At 35.5% G+C, this 16,112-nt stretch overlaps 1 protein-coding gene across 1 annotated transcript in view; it reads left to right on the top strand.

The window, feature by feature from the left end:
- The window catches only part of LOC107713170 (gamma-aminobutyric acid receptor subunit alpha-3-like), a 175,334-nt gene that overhangs the window by 65,070 nt on the left and 94,152 nt on the right, over positions 1-16,112 (top strand). The window contains exon 5 of the mRNA XM_016518602.1: positions 5,901-6,121. Coding sequence (XP_016374088.1) covers positions 5,901-6,121 — 221 coding nt within the window. The remainder of the gene's footprint in view (positions 1-5,900; positions 6,122-16,112) is intronic.

The following is a 16,112-nucleotide window of genomic DNA, read 5'->3' as shown; positions in this document are numbered from 1 at the left end:
ATATATATATATATATATATATGACGAAAAGAACAAAAGACTGCCGACTGAACAAATAATTGAACAAACTGAATAATTGAACAAGTGAAAAAATAAGTTATGTTTCTCATAATTTAATTATATAATAATTCTCATTATATCCATACATCCATTTTTCAAACCACTTATCCTATGTCAACTCGTGGGAATGCTGGACCATTATTATAATCGCTGTCTGCATTTTGATTTTAATAAAAAAAAATTAAAAAACCTGGGGGTGAATTTAGACAATGTGATTATCATGTAATTGTTCATGAATGAGCTGTCACTAGTGGGAGCTACTAGAACACTGGAGCTGCTCTGGAATACTGGGCATGTTAAGACATGTTTTTCAGCTTCCCAATTACACTTCTGCTAACAGAGTCTGACAGATGTGCGATTTCTAGGTATCTGGAATAGTACTGCATTACAATCAGGTAATTAAAGCTGAGCGCTGTGACAGTCTCGCAGGCAGTTCACTTCTCATTAGGAACCTTTGCATGGTGTCAGACAGTTAGTCTGACAGTGTTTGCACTCTGTAACTTTAGTCTTCATATCACTACTGATTCCCAGCCACTGTACATACTGTGTGCTCATCCTAATGGGCCTTGTAATTCTTTGCAAGAGTTTTTGCCATGTGCTTTTTTGAAAATGGCAAGTTAGCTGAAACAGATATTTCAGCTGACTAAAATGTGGTTGGTAAAGCCCATTTTGGTTTCATGACTGATTGAATTTCTGTATACATCACTGTAAGTTACCTTTTTCACCATAAGATTAGGCTTGAAAAATATTCTAATCTGTATGTACCAATAATGTTTATTTGGAAGCCAAATGTGATGATGCCCATGCAAATATAATAAAAGTTATATACCGTATTGGCCCGAATATAAGACGACCCTGATTATAAGACGACCCCCCTTTTTCCAGATGTACCTTTTGGAAAAAGGCTTTTTAAAAACCAGATCTTGTTTTTTCTCAGTAAAACACATTTTGTCTTCAATTATTTTCATATTGCATATTTTTCCTATTTTAATTTTTGTTTTGAAAGTATGGTAAAAACTGGAAAAATGTATCAACAATCACATTTTAAAAATATACACTTTTTGATATACCATTTAAAAAAAAAAAAACGGGTAGCCCATCTGAATTAGGACATTTAGGCTATCCATCTAATAGTAGCCTACCAAAATCTTATTAACAGTAGAAGTTAAATCTTACTGTAGTCTTCAAATCTGGGTTTGAAAAAACGTGACAGTCACGGCTCATGCAGCTGTAAGGTTTTCTTTTTCTTTTGTTTTTACTCGCGATCTTTACAACACGCATTACATTACGTATTTCATGGCACACTCGTTTTATGCGTGGCTGGCGCCACCTATTGTTGTGGGTGTATTATTGACATGTTAAAGTCTAGACCCTGAATATAAGACAACCGCGTTTTTTCAGATGTATTTCCAAGAAAAAAACATCATCTTATATTTGGGTCAATACGGTGTATATATATATATTTTCATGATTAAAAACCGTTTGTACTGTGTGAGAAATTTAGTCATATTATAAAGTCAACATACTGTTTCTAAAATAAAATAAGTGACTAGGCAAGAACGTAGTTGTTTAAACTTAAAAGATAGTGCCTATTTGAAAATTTGCTTGTATATTTTCAGAGATGTGAGCTCCAGGATGTTAGCGGCTATTCAAAGCTCATGAACTAGGTGCGAACATTTTTACCTCGGCCAGCTGTTCTGGAATTTGTCTCTGGCTCTGATGTCTCTATCCATCTTATTTTTTCCTGTAAGCGTGGGCACGGCAATTTGTAAATTTAATGTGTCTGGCTTCCGGTCTTATCCGCTTCCAGCTAATTTTAACTGTACAAAACAGCTCGTTTTACTGCTTGATATTGCAAACTGGTGTGTCTTACCATATTATTTTAATGTATTATGTTAATTATGAACACACTGGTTTGTAGTGCAAACAGTTTTACTGTTTACTGCGCATCATTATTCTTCTCGTTATTTCCCTACAGCAGCTAATGAACCGGAAGTCTCGCATTTTAGTTACATTGTTAGACCATTCGATGGCGACAAGGGACTGTCTTTATAAATGAGTCAGTAGCAAAGACTTTTATTTTGAAAGGGACCAAAACAAGGTTGAAATCAACAACATTATTTTTGCTTTCTTTCAACCAACACCTTGTAATGGTGCATTTCCACTACAGTGTCAGATCTGCACTCAGTGCCGCTGGCAACGCTACAACGCCACTGCTTTGGGGCGTGTCAAATTTAGAAATTTAAAACCATGTTTACACCCTGTTTGCATTTCATCTTCTTTTAACGGCAATTGATTTTAGCCTGGCGTTTTAAGCTCGATATTTGCATAAAGTCGAGGAATGTCCAACATTTTTGATGCTCTTGGCCGCTTTCAGCGATTTCTCTGCGCCACTTTCAATCCCATAATGCACTGCATGAGCATTTAGGCTCAACTTCCATAGGAATTAATTGAAAACACTCACTACGTGCCAGTAGAAACGCACCGTAGGACGCAACCAACAACTACAACGAGCGGCGCTGTCATCAGAAATCACCCGTAACAGATGAAAGGATAGTACGACAAAGGTATCGCTTTCTTCAGACGACATTCAAACTAATGTTTTATTGTGAATATGAGATGGAGCTGAAGAATGAATGCTGTATCAGATGCAGTTAATCACACTTGCACAGTGAATCTCTCTTATAATACTCTACATAATACAATAAGCTTTTAATTTCAGTAAAGCAACTCTGCGTTCCTCTACATTCTAGTTCTAAAGTGACACTTTGAATTAGTAACAGAGGCTTGGGCTCATCTGTTAAACTGTCAACTTGAGATTTGAATCTGTGGTGGAAGGAAGTAGTTCCAAACACTTGTGCTGTCGAACTGTTGCTCTATATCAGCACAGCTGTGATTACAGAATAGACACATCAGGTCATGTGCACTAACATCTAGTGCTTTATCTCTATGGCACGTGTTTGTCCTTTGTCTGACCAAAACAACAGCTCTCTGTACAGCTCTCTGAAAAAGCTTCAAGCAAATGACCCTTATTGGGTTGTAATGCGGGAACGTCCATGCTTGTCCGATCACATTTCTGTTCTGCACCAACACCTTGTCACAATCATCCTCATTAACAGTAAACTTCTGTTTCTTGTCCCATTCCAATCTGCCTTAAAGCAATAGTTCTGTATTTATTTGTCACTTTATGAAACCATGTTAGTGCTGACTCATAAGTTAACATCTACATGCAGGGAATATCAGTATTGTAGGTACTCGCTATGAACAAATATTATTACAAATTATATGCAAATTAGAAAAAAAAAACCTTGAGCAGAAGTGGCGGTGTACTACACCATCCATCAAAGTGTCATTTGTGATGAATTCATAGCAGAGGGCCTTTGCATTATTTAAATTGTACAATATTTGCATTTGTTTTTTTTGGTCATGTTTTGTTGAGAAATATTGTCTTTCATGGATAAGCCTGTATGCAGTATTATGCAGATATCACAAAAAAAAAAAAAAAAAAAACTGCCATCTGTGGTTGCCAGAATAATTCTGGGGAAAGAAAGAAAGAAAGAAAGAAAGAAAGATGTATCCTAATTTTCTCTACAACAATTCTGAATCGATTTTGAAAATGTAAATTTGAATCATGAAACTCACTTATTGACAGATGGCTGATTTCAAATGCTCATGTGTGCTTTGTATGTGTTCGTTTTGATGCTCACTCACAGCTGCAGCTGTGCATAACTCTTTGTAAGTGGATAAATGCACTTGCATCACAAAATGCTTTTATGATGTGAAATTAATGTAAACACAGTTATTTCTTAAGGACAGGACGAAACATCTGAATTCAGTCGGATCGTGAGCTGCCTAAAGATCCCCACCCCTACAGGTTTTCACCATGTAGCCTACTGTAAAAGGGAATTAACAGGTAGCATTTTTACATTGTTTACAGTTAAAATTATGTTTTTTCATTTTTTTTATGTTTTTGATCATTTTTTTACTGTGTAGGTCTAACTTTAACTTTTCACTTCAAAATAGAAACAGCATTTTTTTTGTACAATACAAATCTAAATAAATAACAACACACCCCTGACCCAATATATTTGAATGAATTTATAGGCTACAAACACTTCTTCCTTAAACGGTATTTTAAAAAAAAATGTAATTCATTAATATTTAAAAATAAGTAAAATGTCTTAATATAGTTATCTTATCTTATATAGTTTATAAAATATCTTTAATTATATTAACCATTTGAAGAGTTCTTAAATTTGAGGATGGAAAGACAGAAGATGATTAAGCTAGATTTACTCTACTGAGTTAAAGGGACTCTGAGTGAAGTATGTGTGAGTGGAGTGGAGTGAAGCAACAGTAATTCCCCCTCCTCGCTCAAAGCATTCTGTAATCAGTCCGCTCCAGCTCCACTCCCTGTTTTGCTGATAAGCAGCGTTAGGTTCCAAGGCCTTGTCAAATATGTGTCCCAGCCCGTCGTAGTGACGAAAAACAATCTGTGATACATGATGCATTTTGAGATTGTGTGAGTTTATTCTGGCATTAAATAGTGTTCGGTTTATTTCCTCAGGTATTGTAAGCATTGAATTTGATTGTGAAAACCCTGCTTGAACTCATTCCTGTGCTTTCTGATGTAGATGTCATTTGGTGTCAGCTTTCACTTCTGATGGTATACAGACGACTTCTTGGGAACTAAAGTACCCGCAGAATTTGAATCCGAAACAACTTCAGATTGAAGTCTGGAGCTTACTAAATAAATGATGTACTCCGGCATACACATGACAAGTATACACACTTTAATGCTGAAAACTCAACCCGTCATTCACTGAGCTGCAGCCAGTATGATTTCCTGCCATCGTGGCAAAACCTTCTGCTGAAGGCTGGAAGGCATTTGTAATGAGTGGTTTTATCTGACTTGTTTTCTCCCTTTGTGCAAGAGCTTCTTGACATTTCTGATTGACTGAGCAACATAGATTTCCGTCTGTTGCTTCCCAAATATCTTTCCAACAAATTGGACCTTGTGAAGCGTGACAAAAAGCTTATAGTTCTCGGTTGTAATGCAGAACATAAAACAAAAAAAGAGACATGTCCTGTAATTGTTTGCTGTCACATACTCCGTTACAAGATTCAGTTACAGATCCCACTCAATGATTAATGTGGCGTTCTAAAGATTTCAGCGTTCATTTTTAACTCCCGAAGAACTTTTCGCCACTATTTTTATTCATGGCATTGGATGACTTATTAAATGTAAGCAGATAAGATTTCTTTTGATGTTTGTTCCCATAGAGAACCTGCAGAGGATTGCCTCATCAATAATGGAAGTCTTAAAACATGAGCAATACTCATCACTGTGGATTTGAGATTATTCCTATTCCCAGCTCAGCGGAGGTTCACCGAAGACAGTGTCCCCTGTTCCATGTTAGCAATATGGTCAGAGAGATAACTCTTGGAAAAAGCTTGTTTTATCCCTCCAGCGACAGCTGTGAAAACGCAATCATTCGAGTTTGATCTTTTGAAGGAGCCTTAAGGATCTCACACCAACAAGGCTGCATCTCTCCTTAAAGTGCGATGAATAATTGAAGTGTACAACTGAGAAAAGCATCTCGCCCAATCAAGGGCAACCGAACAGGAAAATCTGTTAAATGTGAAGTCTGAGGAAAAAGTCAGAATCTTTTTCCCGTTTTAGAGTCATTTGCCGAGATTGGAGAAAAGCTTCACATGCCAGCACAGGCTTTCTCTCTAAGAGGACATTAGATCAGAGGAACGGGGAAACTTGGGGGTGAAGTGAAGTTTAAAAAAGGCTGTCAGAAAGTCTTGACTAATTCTTTTTTTTTCTCCTCCAGGAATACACGATTGATGTGTTCTTCCGGCAAAGTTGGCGGGATGAGAGGCTGAAGTTTGATGGGCCTATGCAGGTTCTTCCACTTAACAACTTGCTCGCCAGCAAGATCTGGACTCCGGATACTTTCTTCCACAATGGCAAGAAGTCAGTAGCCCACAATATGACTACACCCAATAAACTCCTGCGGCTGGTAGACAACGGAACTCTTCTCTACACAATGAGGTATGACTTGGTAGTCTCTATGATGGCCTTGATGCATGTTGAGCAACTTCACTTAATGTTTTGCACAGTTTCTGCTTCCAGTCTACGATGCAAGCAAGCGATCTAGTTGCGTCGCACCCTTCACCTGCAAACTACGCAACCAAATGGTGAACTTGTGTGTTATACAAGTATTCTCCTATCTGGCTTTGGGGCGAGGTTGTCAAACTGAAAACAAATTCTGCCTGATTTCTCCAGCCTTTTCAGATGAGCTGGCAGAGGCAGACTAATGCCTTCTTATCATTGGCGGACTCCAGATGAACGGGACGATGGGGAGCTGGCCCAGCCTGTGACCCAAACACCCCAAGTACTTGATGAATGAGTCAGGGAATTGAATTGTGACTAGCTTGGCCAGGAGCTGTCCAGAGCAATGTGTTCAGATGCCATAGACAGAGTAGGCCAATTCCACCAGCCATTTTGACACAGCACCTGGGCTGCTCGTGCACAGTCACTATGAGAGATTGGTCATCTGTATCTTTGAGCTAGGATGGGTTTTATCTTTTCAAATCTTTTTAGCTTCATCCAGAATGAAATAAATTGCCATCAACCTACAGGAAAAAGGTACTACATCATCATATTATCGCTAATTTACCTGACCGCCATAACCTTGAGGTTTCCCATAACATAAAAAGAAAAAGCTTTTTCTCGGAAGTATGAGGAATGGAGATTCTTGAAGCGCTGCAGAAATGCTTGTGAGAAACTGCTATGTGCTTGAAAAGATTCCAAGATCTATGCTAGATGTTGATCTACGCCCTACGAAACTGCATGCAATCGATTAAAACAGAGAAGTTCATGCTGACTCTGCTGTGTTCTGCGTTTAACGGTAACACGCCTCATGCATTAAACATACATGAATTTCACATTTGCAATATGTACATAGCTTAAAAATATTCATGAAATCCTTTTACCCTGAGGTAAGAGACTGCACTTGCCGGGGAGCCAATAACATAGCACAGTAACACTTGGTAATTCATCATACGCAATAGTCTGGATACATTGCATTTTAACCATGCAAGATACAGTACTGTGTCGAAAACGGCACTTTTAAAGATTATTTTCTCGTCACAAGTTAATACACTGTTTTCTATTAGCGCTTTTTCCCTCACATAAGGTGTTAAATCTCAGCAAACATGAATTTAGTCACTTATTCTCTCCAGTCAATCTCCAGTCTGTCAACTCAAGCATTTGAATTACACGATACATAAGCTTTAATCAGAACTGCAAATCTAGGCATTTTCCAATTCATAATAGTGCTTGTCCACAGGGATTATGGCGATACTGAAGGTTGCATATGAAATAGACCCTGTGTGGTGGCGCACTAGATATGGAAGGGCGATGCTGCTCCATTCTCTTCTAGGCCCTGTCTCATATGAATTCATTTAATATGGCTTCAGTGCTCCCCAGGCTAAGAATAACATTTGAATTTGGATGCTTTAATGAAGGCTTGTCACTCTCATTGTGTTTGCCCGCGGGGAAAGCGTGTTGCAAAAAAGTTGTTAACTAGAGCTCCTAGGGATAAGAACGCTGATGTTTCCGGACCATTATGGGCAAGGACATAATTGCATTGTATAAGTGTTTGGTTTATTTGGCGATGTCTGTCACGCTTTTTCAGAATTTCAGAGAGGCTAATTCACAAAAAAAAAGTATTTGGTTTGATCTTAAGGGATGGAAATTGTCTCTGATTATCTTTTGCAAGTGAATGTAGCATGTAAATGTCCCAGCTAATTATTGGCCATTTTTTTGTAGTTGCTCTTTTCTGCATTCAGTAAGTTATCTCCCAAACTTTTTTGTTATTTGGTTTGTGAATTAGCCTGAGTGAAAGACATCGCCAAATAAACCATACACATTTACATTAATGCATTTGGCAGACACTTTTATCTAAAGTAACTTACATTGCATTCAAGGTTCATACATTCTGTTTGTGCATGTGTTTCCTGGGAATCAAACTATGACCATGCTGTTGCAAGCTCCATTTGTGACTGCTTGAGCTACAGGAATGCCCCCTTTCAGGCCTTCCAGCCTTTCCACTTTATCACCATGTTGTAAGAAAAGAATATGGCATCTTTGCTCCTTACGCGTTATCATAACATCTCACTATGTACCATGTGTAGCACTTGCTAATGTTATAGTTTGAAAACTGGAAGTTTTTTTGATGCAGCTTTTAAAATGTCTTATCTTGTCATGTTTAGTGTAGCACAGTGTAAAGCTTCACTTGTGTCTTTGTGTTGAGTTGTGAGAAAAGAAAGAGAAGCTAAATTATTAATCATGTTTTATTGCTTTCTTACTGCAGCAAGTCTGTTTTGGGCTCTTTGTCGTGGTAGTCTTTTCAAGTGAAGTCAGTGTCAACCCTTTTCTTTTTTTACACAGCGATTCAGAGATTTTTTTTTTTTTCAAAAAAGTGCCTAGCAACAATACATAACACATAATTGGACAACCCTTTTTTAGTTTCGGAGACTCGCCGGAGACTCTGCGTTTCCCAAAAGCATCGTAAGGTTAAGTTGATCGTAGCTCCATTGGTTTCAAAGGGTGTACAATGTAGCTTACGATTAGGGGTGGAACGGTTCAACTTCACGGTTCGGTTTGTATCACGGTTTCGAAGTCTACAATGTGTTTTCATGCATTAAAAAAGAGTCGGTCCAGGGTCATGCTCTAGAAAATGTGGAAAAGAGAATCTCAGTGACTTAAGGATTCATTATTTAATTAGCTGTTTGATTAATATTAAGAAAGTGCTGTTACTTTAAGACACTGTAAGTACGTTCAGCCGGCTATGTCTGCTATAGGATACTTACCAAGACGGGCATTTTGACATAATTTTTGGTTCGATTTTTTTCCGCGAACCGTTCCACCCCTACTTACGATGCTTTTGGGAAACACAGCCTAGATCGTTGCTTCTCTAATTTTACATGCAAGTATAGTCGAAATCACAACACAGCTATTGTCTTTATCTTATGTGTATTTGATTTCATCAGACGACGGCTCGATTATAAATCAGGATTTTTGTGCAGATTAACATCTTGGAAGGCAGAGCTGGTGTAATCTTAATGGGTCTCGTTTCAGTCACTATTTCATGTTAATTCGATTGTCTGACAACAGAAACAGTCAAATATAACAATGAAAACATTTTTATTGAGAATTTGGCTACATCAAATTACAGTATGTGGGCACAGAGAGGCAAACAAATGTAATAATAAATAATAAAGGTACATTTTGCATGTTCAGAAGTGAGCTGTCCTGTCCTGCAAATAATGTAAACAGGCCTGTTTAAGTTAATTGCTCAGTGCAAAGAAAGATAAGTAATGGGAACCTGGCATTTCTATGTTCTTTTTTCATGTGTCTAATAGACATGAACAAGAAAAACGTCTATGACCTATGAAACATGTCTAGTCTTCATGCTCTATGTTGAGTATGGTTTCACTAATAATAAACATACATTTGCATAAAGCATCCATATTTGTCCATGCCCATGTTGATTAGAGTTTTAAAAACTGGAAAAGTATTCATTTAAGGTACACTTAGAACAGATAAAAATGTGTGATTAAGTTGCGATTAATCACGTTTTAACTCATGACAATCATGCAATTTATCGCGATTAAATATTTTAATCGATTGACAGCCCTAATATATATATATATATATATGTATGTATAATGTATGTAAAATAGTGCTGTCATAATCAGCACATTAATGCAAAATTCAAATAACTATTAGGCTAAATAATAAAATAAATCACGAGAATTCACTGACCAAAATCAGCTTGAAAATGCTAACAAAGATGGATCCGTAATTTTTTTACTCTGTTATTTCATCAGTCAGTCATGGAAGTCCGGTGGTTGATGGGCTTCTGGCAACATCAATTCCAGGAGAGAAGGCAATTCTATAGATTTGAGTGCACAGGTTTGAGCGTGCACATCCGAGTGAGAGAGAGCGCGCGTCCTGTTTTGTGCATTATATACTGTTAGATGTGTTTTGTCCACATTTCATATGTTGTATAATTTTATCACTAGTTAACAAAGATACATTAACAAAAAATTTTTTAAAATCTTTTAGAAGGGCCTCACTGATTAATTTTGCCTGGGGCCCCCACTTCATGTAGGAACGCCTCTGCTGTTAGCCATTATACTGTGCTTGTAGCGCATGCTCTTCAATTGCATGTAATAATACAGTGCTAATACAGTGGCACACGCTGTAGCCTGTATCATTTCATATTAAAGCACGAATGAAACTATGAGCATGTGTGTCAGATCCGCATCACATTTAGCAGCGGCAGCTCTTAAAGTAATAGCAACCAAATCACCTAATAACCCAGCTGCTGTGTTGTCTGTTATTCAAAGAACAAACGAAAAAAAGAGGAAATCAATAACTTTGGATTCAACTATATTTAATTTAGAATTTAGTGTTTGATAACTTTATTCAATTTATGTATATTTCCTACTTGCTCAAGGGCGCAGGTAAATATGACATTTATTATAATGGGTTTATGTGAAGATTGTTTTAAATTAATTTCAATTAGAAGTTGTTATTTTTAAAGTCTAATAAATGTTCAAATTGATAGCTCTCAATTATACTGTAATGTTGAATTGCTATAGTCAATGGTTAAATGTTAGGAAAAAAATAACAATTTCCTAGAGACATCAGTAGAATTGTTATCAGTGATACTCGTCTTCAGTCATAAAAAGATGCAATTTAACAAATATTAAAAATATACTGGCTTTATGTTGTTTATGTCTACATTAATTTGAAGATTGAATGTGAAATTATTGCAATCTAAAAGTATATTTAAAAACTTTAATGTTAGGTGGGATTAATCACGATTAATCGTGATTAATTTCAGGAAAAAAATGTAATTTGTGATTAAATTATAAATAATTCTAATAATTGAATAAATATAATAAATATTACAATAATTGAATTAAAACAAAATACTAAATAACAAAAAAATAAAAAAATAAACATTTATAAAAATAGATTCTTACATTTTCTGAATAAAATCTAAGTGGTTCTTTCTAATGTAGTGATTTCTGCCACAGTTCTAGGGTGTTGTGGGTGGTTGCAAGGGTTTTTGGTGTTGTTACGGTATTATGCGTGTTTTTGTATGTTTTATGTGACTACATGCACATATTTTGGATTCTGTTATTTTGTGTGCGCATTTTGTCTGAAACCAATGGCAGCAGTTATATTCACATATTTCAGATGGCCAACGTGAAAAGGACCATGAAATCAAAATGACAGTAGTGAAATCATCAGGTATTCTGTTCATTTAACCTTGTATTAAAGCATGCCACGAAAAATGCTAACACATCAGCTTTTCTGCCACACAGTAGATGTGCCTTGGCTATTATATGTCATAATGAAATGGGTCTAGGGCAAAGCTGTATGAATGATTTCTAAACATTCAGTGCTGATCTGTATTCAGTAAGTTAGATGTTGTAGAGCTGACTCCAAATATATGAGCACAGGGAGCAAACCACACGCAAAGTAATGTGATAACCAGATCAATATTTACTGTATAAAGTTTATAAGTATTTGCACTTTGTAAAGTTTATAAAGAGCAAATATTCCCTTCAATAGTGTTGCTATGATAATACAATCATTCAGTTTAAAATACAATGGCAACATCAAACAGGATTTTCCGGTTACACTATATGTTGTGTCCTTGTTACAGTGTAATTAAGAGTTGAGAGAAAATACGATGCGTGTCAGATCCGCGTCACATTCAGCAGCGGCAGCTCTTAAAGAAATAACAGCCAGAATAACCTAATAACCAGCTGCTGTAATGTCTATTAATCAAAGGACAACAAAAAAAAGAGGGAAAAATAGCTTTTGTAGCTTTAAGGATTCATCTATATTTAATTTAGAATTTAGTGTTTGATAACTTTATTCAATTTATGTATATTTCCTACTTGCTCAAGGGCGCAGGTAAATATGACATTTATTATAATGGGTTTATGTGAAGATTGTTTTAAATTAATTTCAATTAGAAGTTGTTATTTTTAAAGTCTAATAAATGTTCAAATTGATAGCTCTCAATTATACTGTAATGTTGAATTGCTATAGTCAATGGTTAAATGTTAGGAAAAAAATAACAATTTCCTAGAGACATCAGTAGAATTGTTATCAGTGATACTCGTCTTCAGTCATAAAAAGATGCAATTTAACAAATATTAAAAATATACTGGCTTTATGTTGTTTATGTCTACATTAATTTGAAGATTGAATGTGAAATTATTGCAATCTAAAAGTATATTTAAAAACTTTAATGTTAGGTGGGATTAATCACGATTAATCGTGATTAATTTCAGGAAAAAAATGTAATTTGTGATTAAATTATAAATAATTCTAATAATTGAATAAATATAATAAATATTACAATAATTGAATTAAAACAAAATACTAAATAACAAAAAAATAAAAAAATAAACATTTATAAAAATAGATTCTTACATTTTCTGAATAAAATCTAAGTGGTTCTTTCTAATGTAGTGATTTCTGCCACAGTTCTAGGGTGTTGTGGGTGGTTGCAAGGGTTTTTGGTGTTGTTACGGTATTATGCGTGTTTTTGTATGTTTTATGTGACTACATGCACATATTTTGGATTCTGTTATTTTGTGTGCGCATTTTGTCTGAAACCAATGGCAGCAGTTATATTCACATATTTCAGATGGCCAACGTGAAAAGAGTTGAGAGAAAATACGATGCGTGTCAGATCCGCGTCACATTCAGCAGCGGCAGCTCTTAAAGAAATAACAGCCAGAATAACCTAATAACCAGCTGCTGTAATGTCTATTAATCAAAGGACAACAAAAAAAAGAGGGAAAAATAGCTTTTGTAGCTTTAAGGATTCATCTATATTTAATTTAGAATTTAGTGTTTGATAACTTTATTCAATTTATGTATATTTCCTACTTGCTCAAGGGCGCAGGTAAATATGACATTTATTATAATGGGTTTATGTGAAGATTGTTTTAAATTAATTTCAATTAGAAGTTGTTATTTTTAAAGTCTAATAAATGTTCAAATTGATAGCTCTCAATTATACTGTAATGTTGAATTGCTATAGTCAATGGTTAAATGTTAGGAAAAAAATAACAATTTCCTAGAGACATCAGTAGAATTGTTATCAGTGATACTCGTCTTCAGTCATAAAAAGATGCAATTTAACAAATATTAAAAATATACTGGCTTTATGTTGTTTATGTCTACATTAATTTGAAGATTGAATGTGAAATTATTGCAATCTAAAAGTATATTTAAAAACTTTAATGTTAGGTGGGATTAATCACGATTAATCGTGATTAATTTCAGGAAAAAAATGTAATTTGTGATTAAATTATAAATAATTATAATAATTGAATAAATATAATAAATATTACAATAATTGAATTAAAACAAAATACTAAATAACAAAAAAATAAAAAAATAAACATTTATAAAAATAGATTCTTACATTTTCTGAATAAAATCTAAGTGGTTCTTTCTAATGTAGTGATTTCTGCCACAGTTCTAGGGTGTTGTGGGTGGTTGCAAGGGTTTTTGGTGTTGTTAAGGTATTATGCGTGTTTTTGTATGTTTTATGTGACTACATGCACATATTTTGGATTCTGTTATTTTGTGTGCGCATTTTGTCTGAAACCAATGGCAGCAGTTATATTCACATATTTCAGATGGCCAACGTGAAAAGGACCATGAAATCAAAATGACAGTAGTGAAATCATCAGGTATTCTGTTCATTTAACCTTGTATTAAAGCATGCCACGAAAAATGCTAACACATCAGCTTTTCTGCCACACAGTAGATGTGCCTTGGCTATTATATGTCATAATGAAATGGGTCTAGGGCAAAGCTGTATGAATGATTTCTAAACATTCAGTGCTGATCTGTATTCAGTAAGTTAGATGTTGTAGAGCTGACTCCAAATATATGAGCACAGGGAGCAAACCACACGCAAAGTAATGTGATAACCAGATCAATATTTACTGTATAAAGTTTATAAGTATTTGCACTTTGTAAAGTTTATAAAGAGCAAATATTCCCTTCAATAGTGTTGCTATGATAATACAATCATTCAGTTTAAAATACAATGGCAACATCAAACAGGATTTTCCGGTTACACTATATGTTGTGTCCTTGTTACAGTGTAATTATACATTTAAGTACTGAGTAATATTAATTAACTACATGTACTTAATCTATGGTTAGGGTTAGGATTAGGGTTTGGTTTAGGATTACTTGCATGTAATTATGCATAATTAATTGTTAATATAATAGTAAGTACATGTAATATATGTAACAAGGACACCTTAAAATAAAGTGTTACCAATTTGGTAACGCTTTAGATTACAACCCGCAAAGAACTACGTAAGTATACTGAATTTGCGGTGTACGTTTCTGTAATTATAGTGTACCTATAAAGAACGTACGTGTAGGTATAAGGGAAAAAATGTGTTACATTTGGGCAATAAGGGGGTAACAACCAGATATGCAACCTGCAAAGTAAACTGAAGTTACAGCATAACGTTTTTGTAATTTTAGTGTACCTATTCAGTACCTCCGTGTAGGCAGGGTAAATACAACATTTGCGGGCTGTAAATTAAAGTGTTGCTTTGGTTTTAAAGGAACACACTCCAAACAGTTTCAAAGTTGTCCTTCATCTGCGCTTCGATTCGTTTTCTCCTATTTTCCACACATGCTCACGTCTTAAGAACCGCAGTCACGGATTCCGTCGCACACAGAACAGTTCACATTTGAACTCGCGAGACTTGCTGCAAGGGTAAATACAACATTTGCGGGCTGTAAATTAAAGTGGTGCTTTGTTCCCCCCTTGTTCCACGTAGTTACAGGGTAAATACAACATTTGCGGGCTGTAAATTAAAGTGGTGCTTTGGTTTTAAAGGAACACACTCCAAACAGTTTCAAAGTTGTCCTTCGTCTGCGCTTCGATTCGTTTTCTCCTATTTTCCACACATGCTCCCGTCTTAAGAACCGCAGTCACGGATTCCGTCGCACACAGAACAGTTCACATTTGAACTCGCGAGACTTGCTGCATGCTCTCTTTCATGTCCTCCACATTCCTATGCCAGCACCATCGGGTTACTTATTACTGATATCATCCCAAACTGAGTCAAATCAAGTCAGCTTCCTAACCCAACTGTCTCAACCAAGCGTTTTAATTGAAACAATTACCAGCGTTGTAATTTTACGGATTATTACCCCTTTATTCCCCAAATTTAGCATATTATTCCCTTATACCTACACGGAGGTACTGAATAGGTACACTATAATTACAAAAAGTTAAGCTGTAAATTCTGTTTACTTACGCAGTATGTTGCGGGTTGTAATCTAAAGCGTTACCATACTTTTCCTCTGGCTTTGGAAAGTGTATATTACTACTGTCCTGGAGGGATAATGGAATGTTGCATGTCTGTTTGCTTTAGAGTTAGAAACATGGAATGCCAGCAGTGCTCTTTAATCTTTTAATTCCATAAATGAGTTGTTAATTGAAACATGGGGGTTTTGCAGCAGTTTTGGCCCAGAGCATTCTTTTTAAGTGATCATAAACTACTGTGGAGCATGGTGAGTGAGAATCAAATAGATATTAAACTGTTAAATTTGTACTAAAACTGCATAACCTTCCTTCCCACCCAGTGAGCTCTGTGGCCTCGAATCAGTTGGAATCCTGTTAACACATTGCAGTCTGGTGCCATCTTTTAAGTGTTAAAGGGATAGTTCACCCAATAATGAAAATTACCCCATGATTTATTCACCCTTAAGCCATCCTAGGTGTATATGACTTTCTTCTTTCTGACGAATACAATCGGAGTTATATATAATAATGTACTGTATATATTACGTGAAACATGAAAATATTTCATTAAAATATACATACATGAATTGTACATGAAAATATATAACAGCCTATATTTAGGAAGAGGGTCTATCATCTCCTTCCTTCCTTCCT

This window comes from Sinocyclocheilus rhinocerous, unplaced genomic scaffold, assembly GCF_001515625.1.
Source record: "Sinocyclocheilus rhinocerous isolate Xijiao unplaced genomic scaffold, SAMN03320098_v1.1 scaffold387, whole genome shotgun sequence".
Taxonomy (NCBI): domain Eukaryota; kingdom Metazoa; phylum Chordata; class Actinopteri; order Cypriniformes; family Cyprinidae; genus Sinocyclocheilus; species Sinocyclocheilus rhinocerous.
The sequence above is the reverse complement of the archived record's forward strand: the minus strand, read 5'-3'. Positions and strand labels throughout refer to the sequence as shown.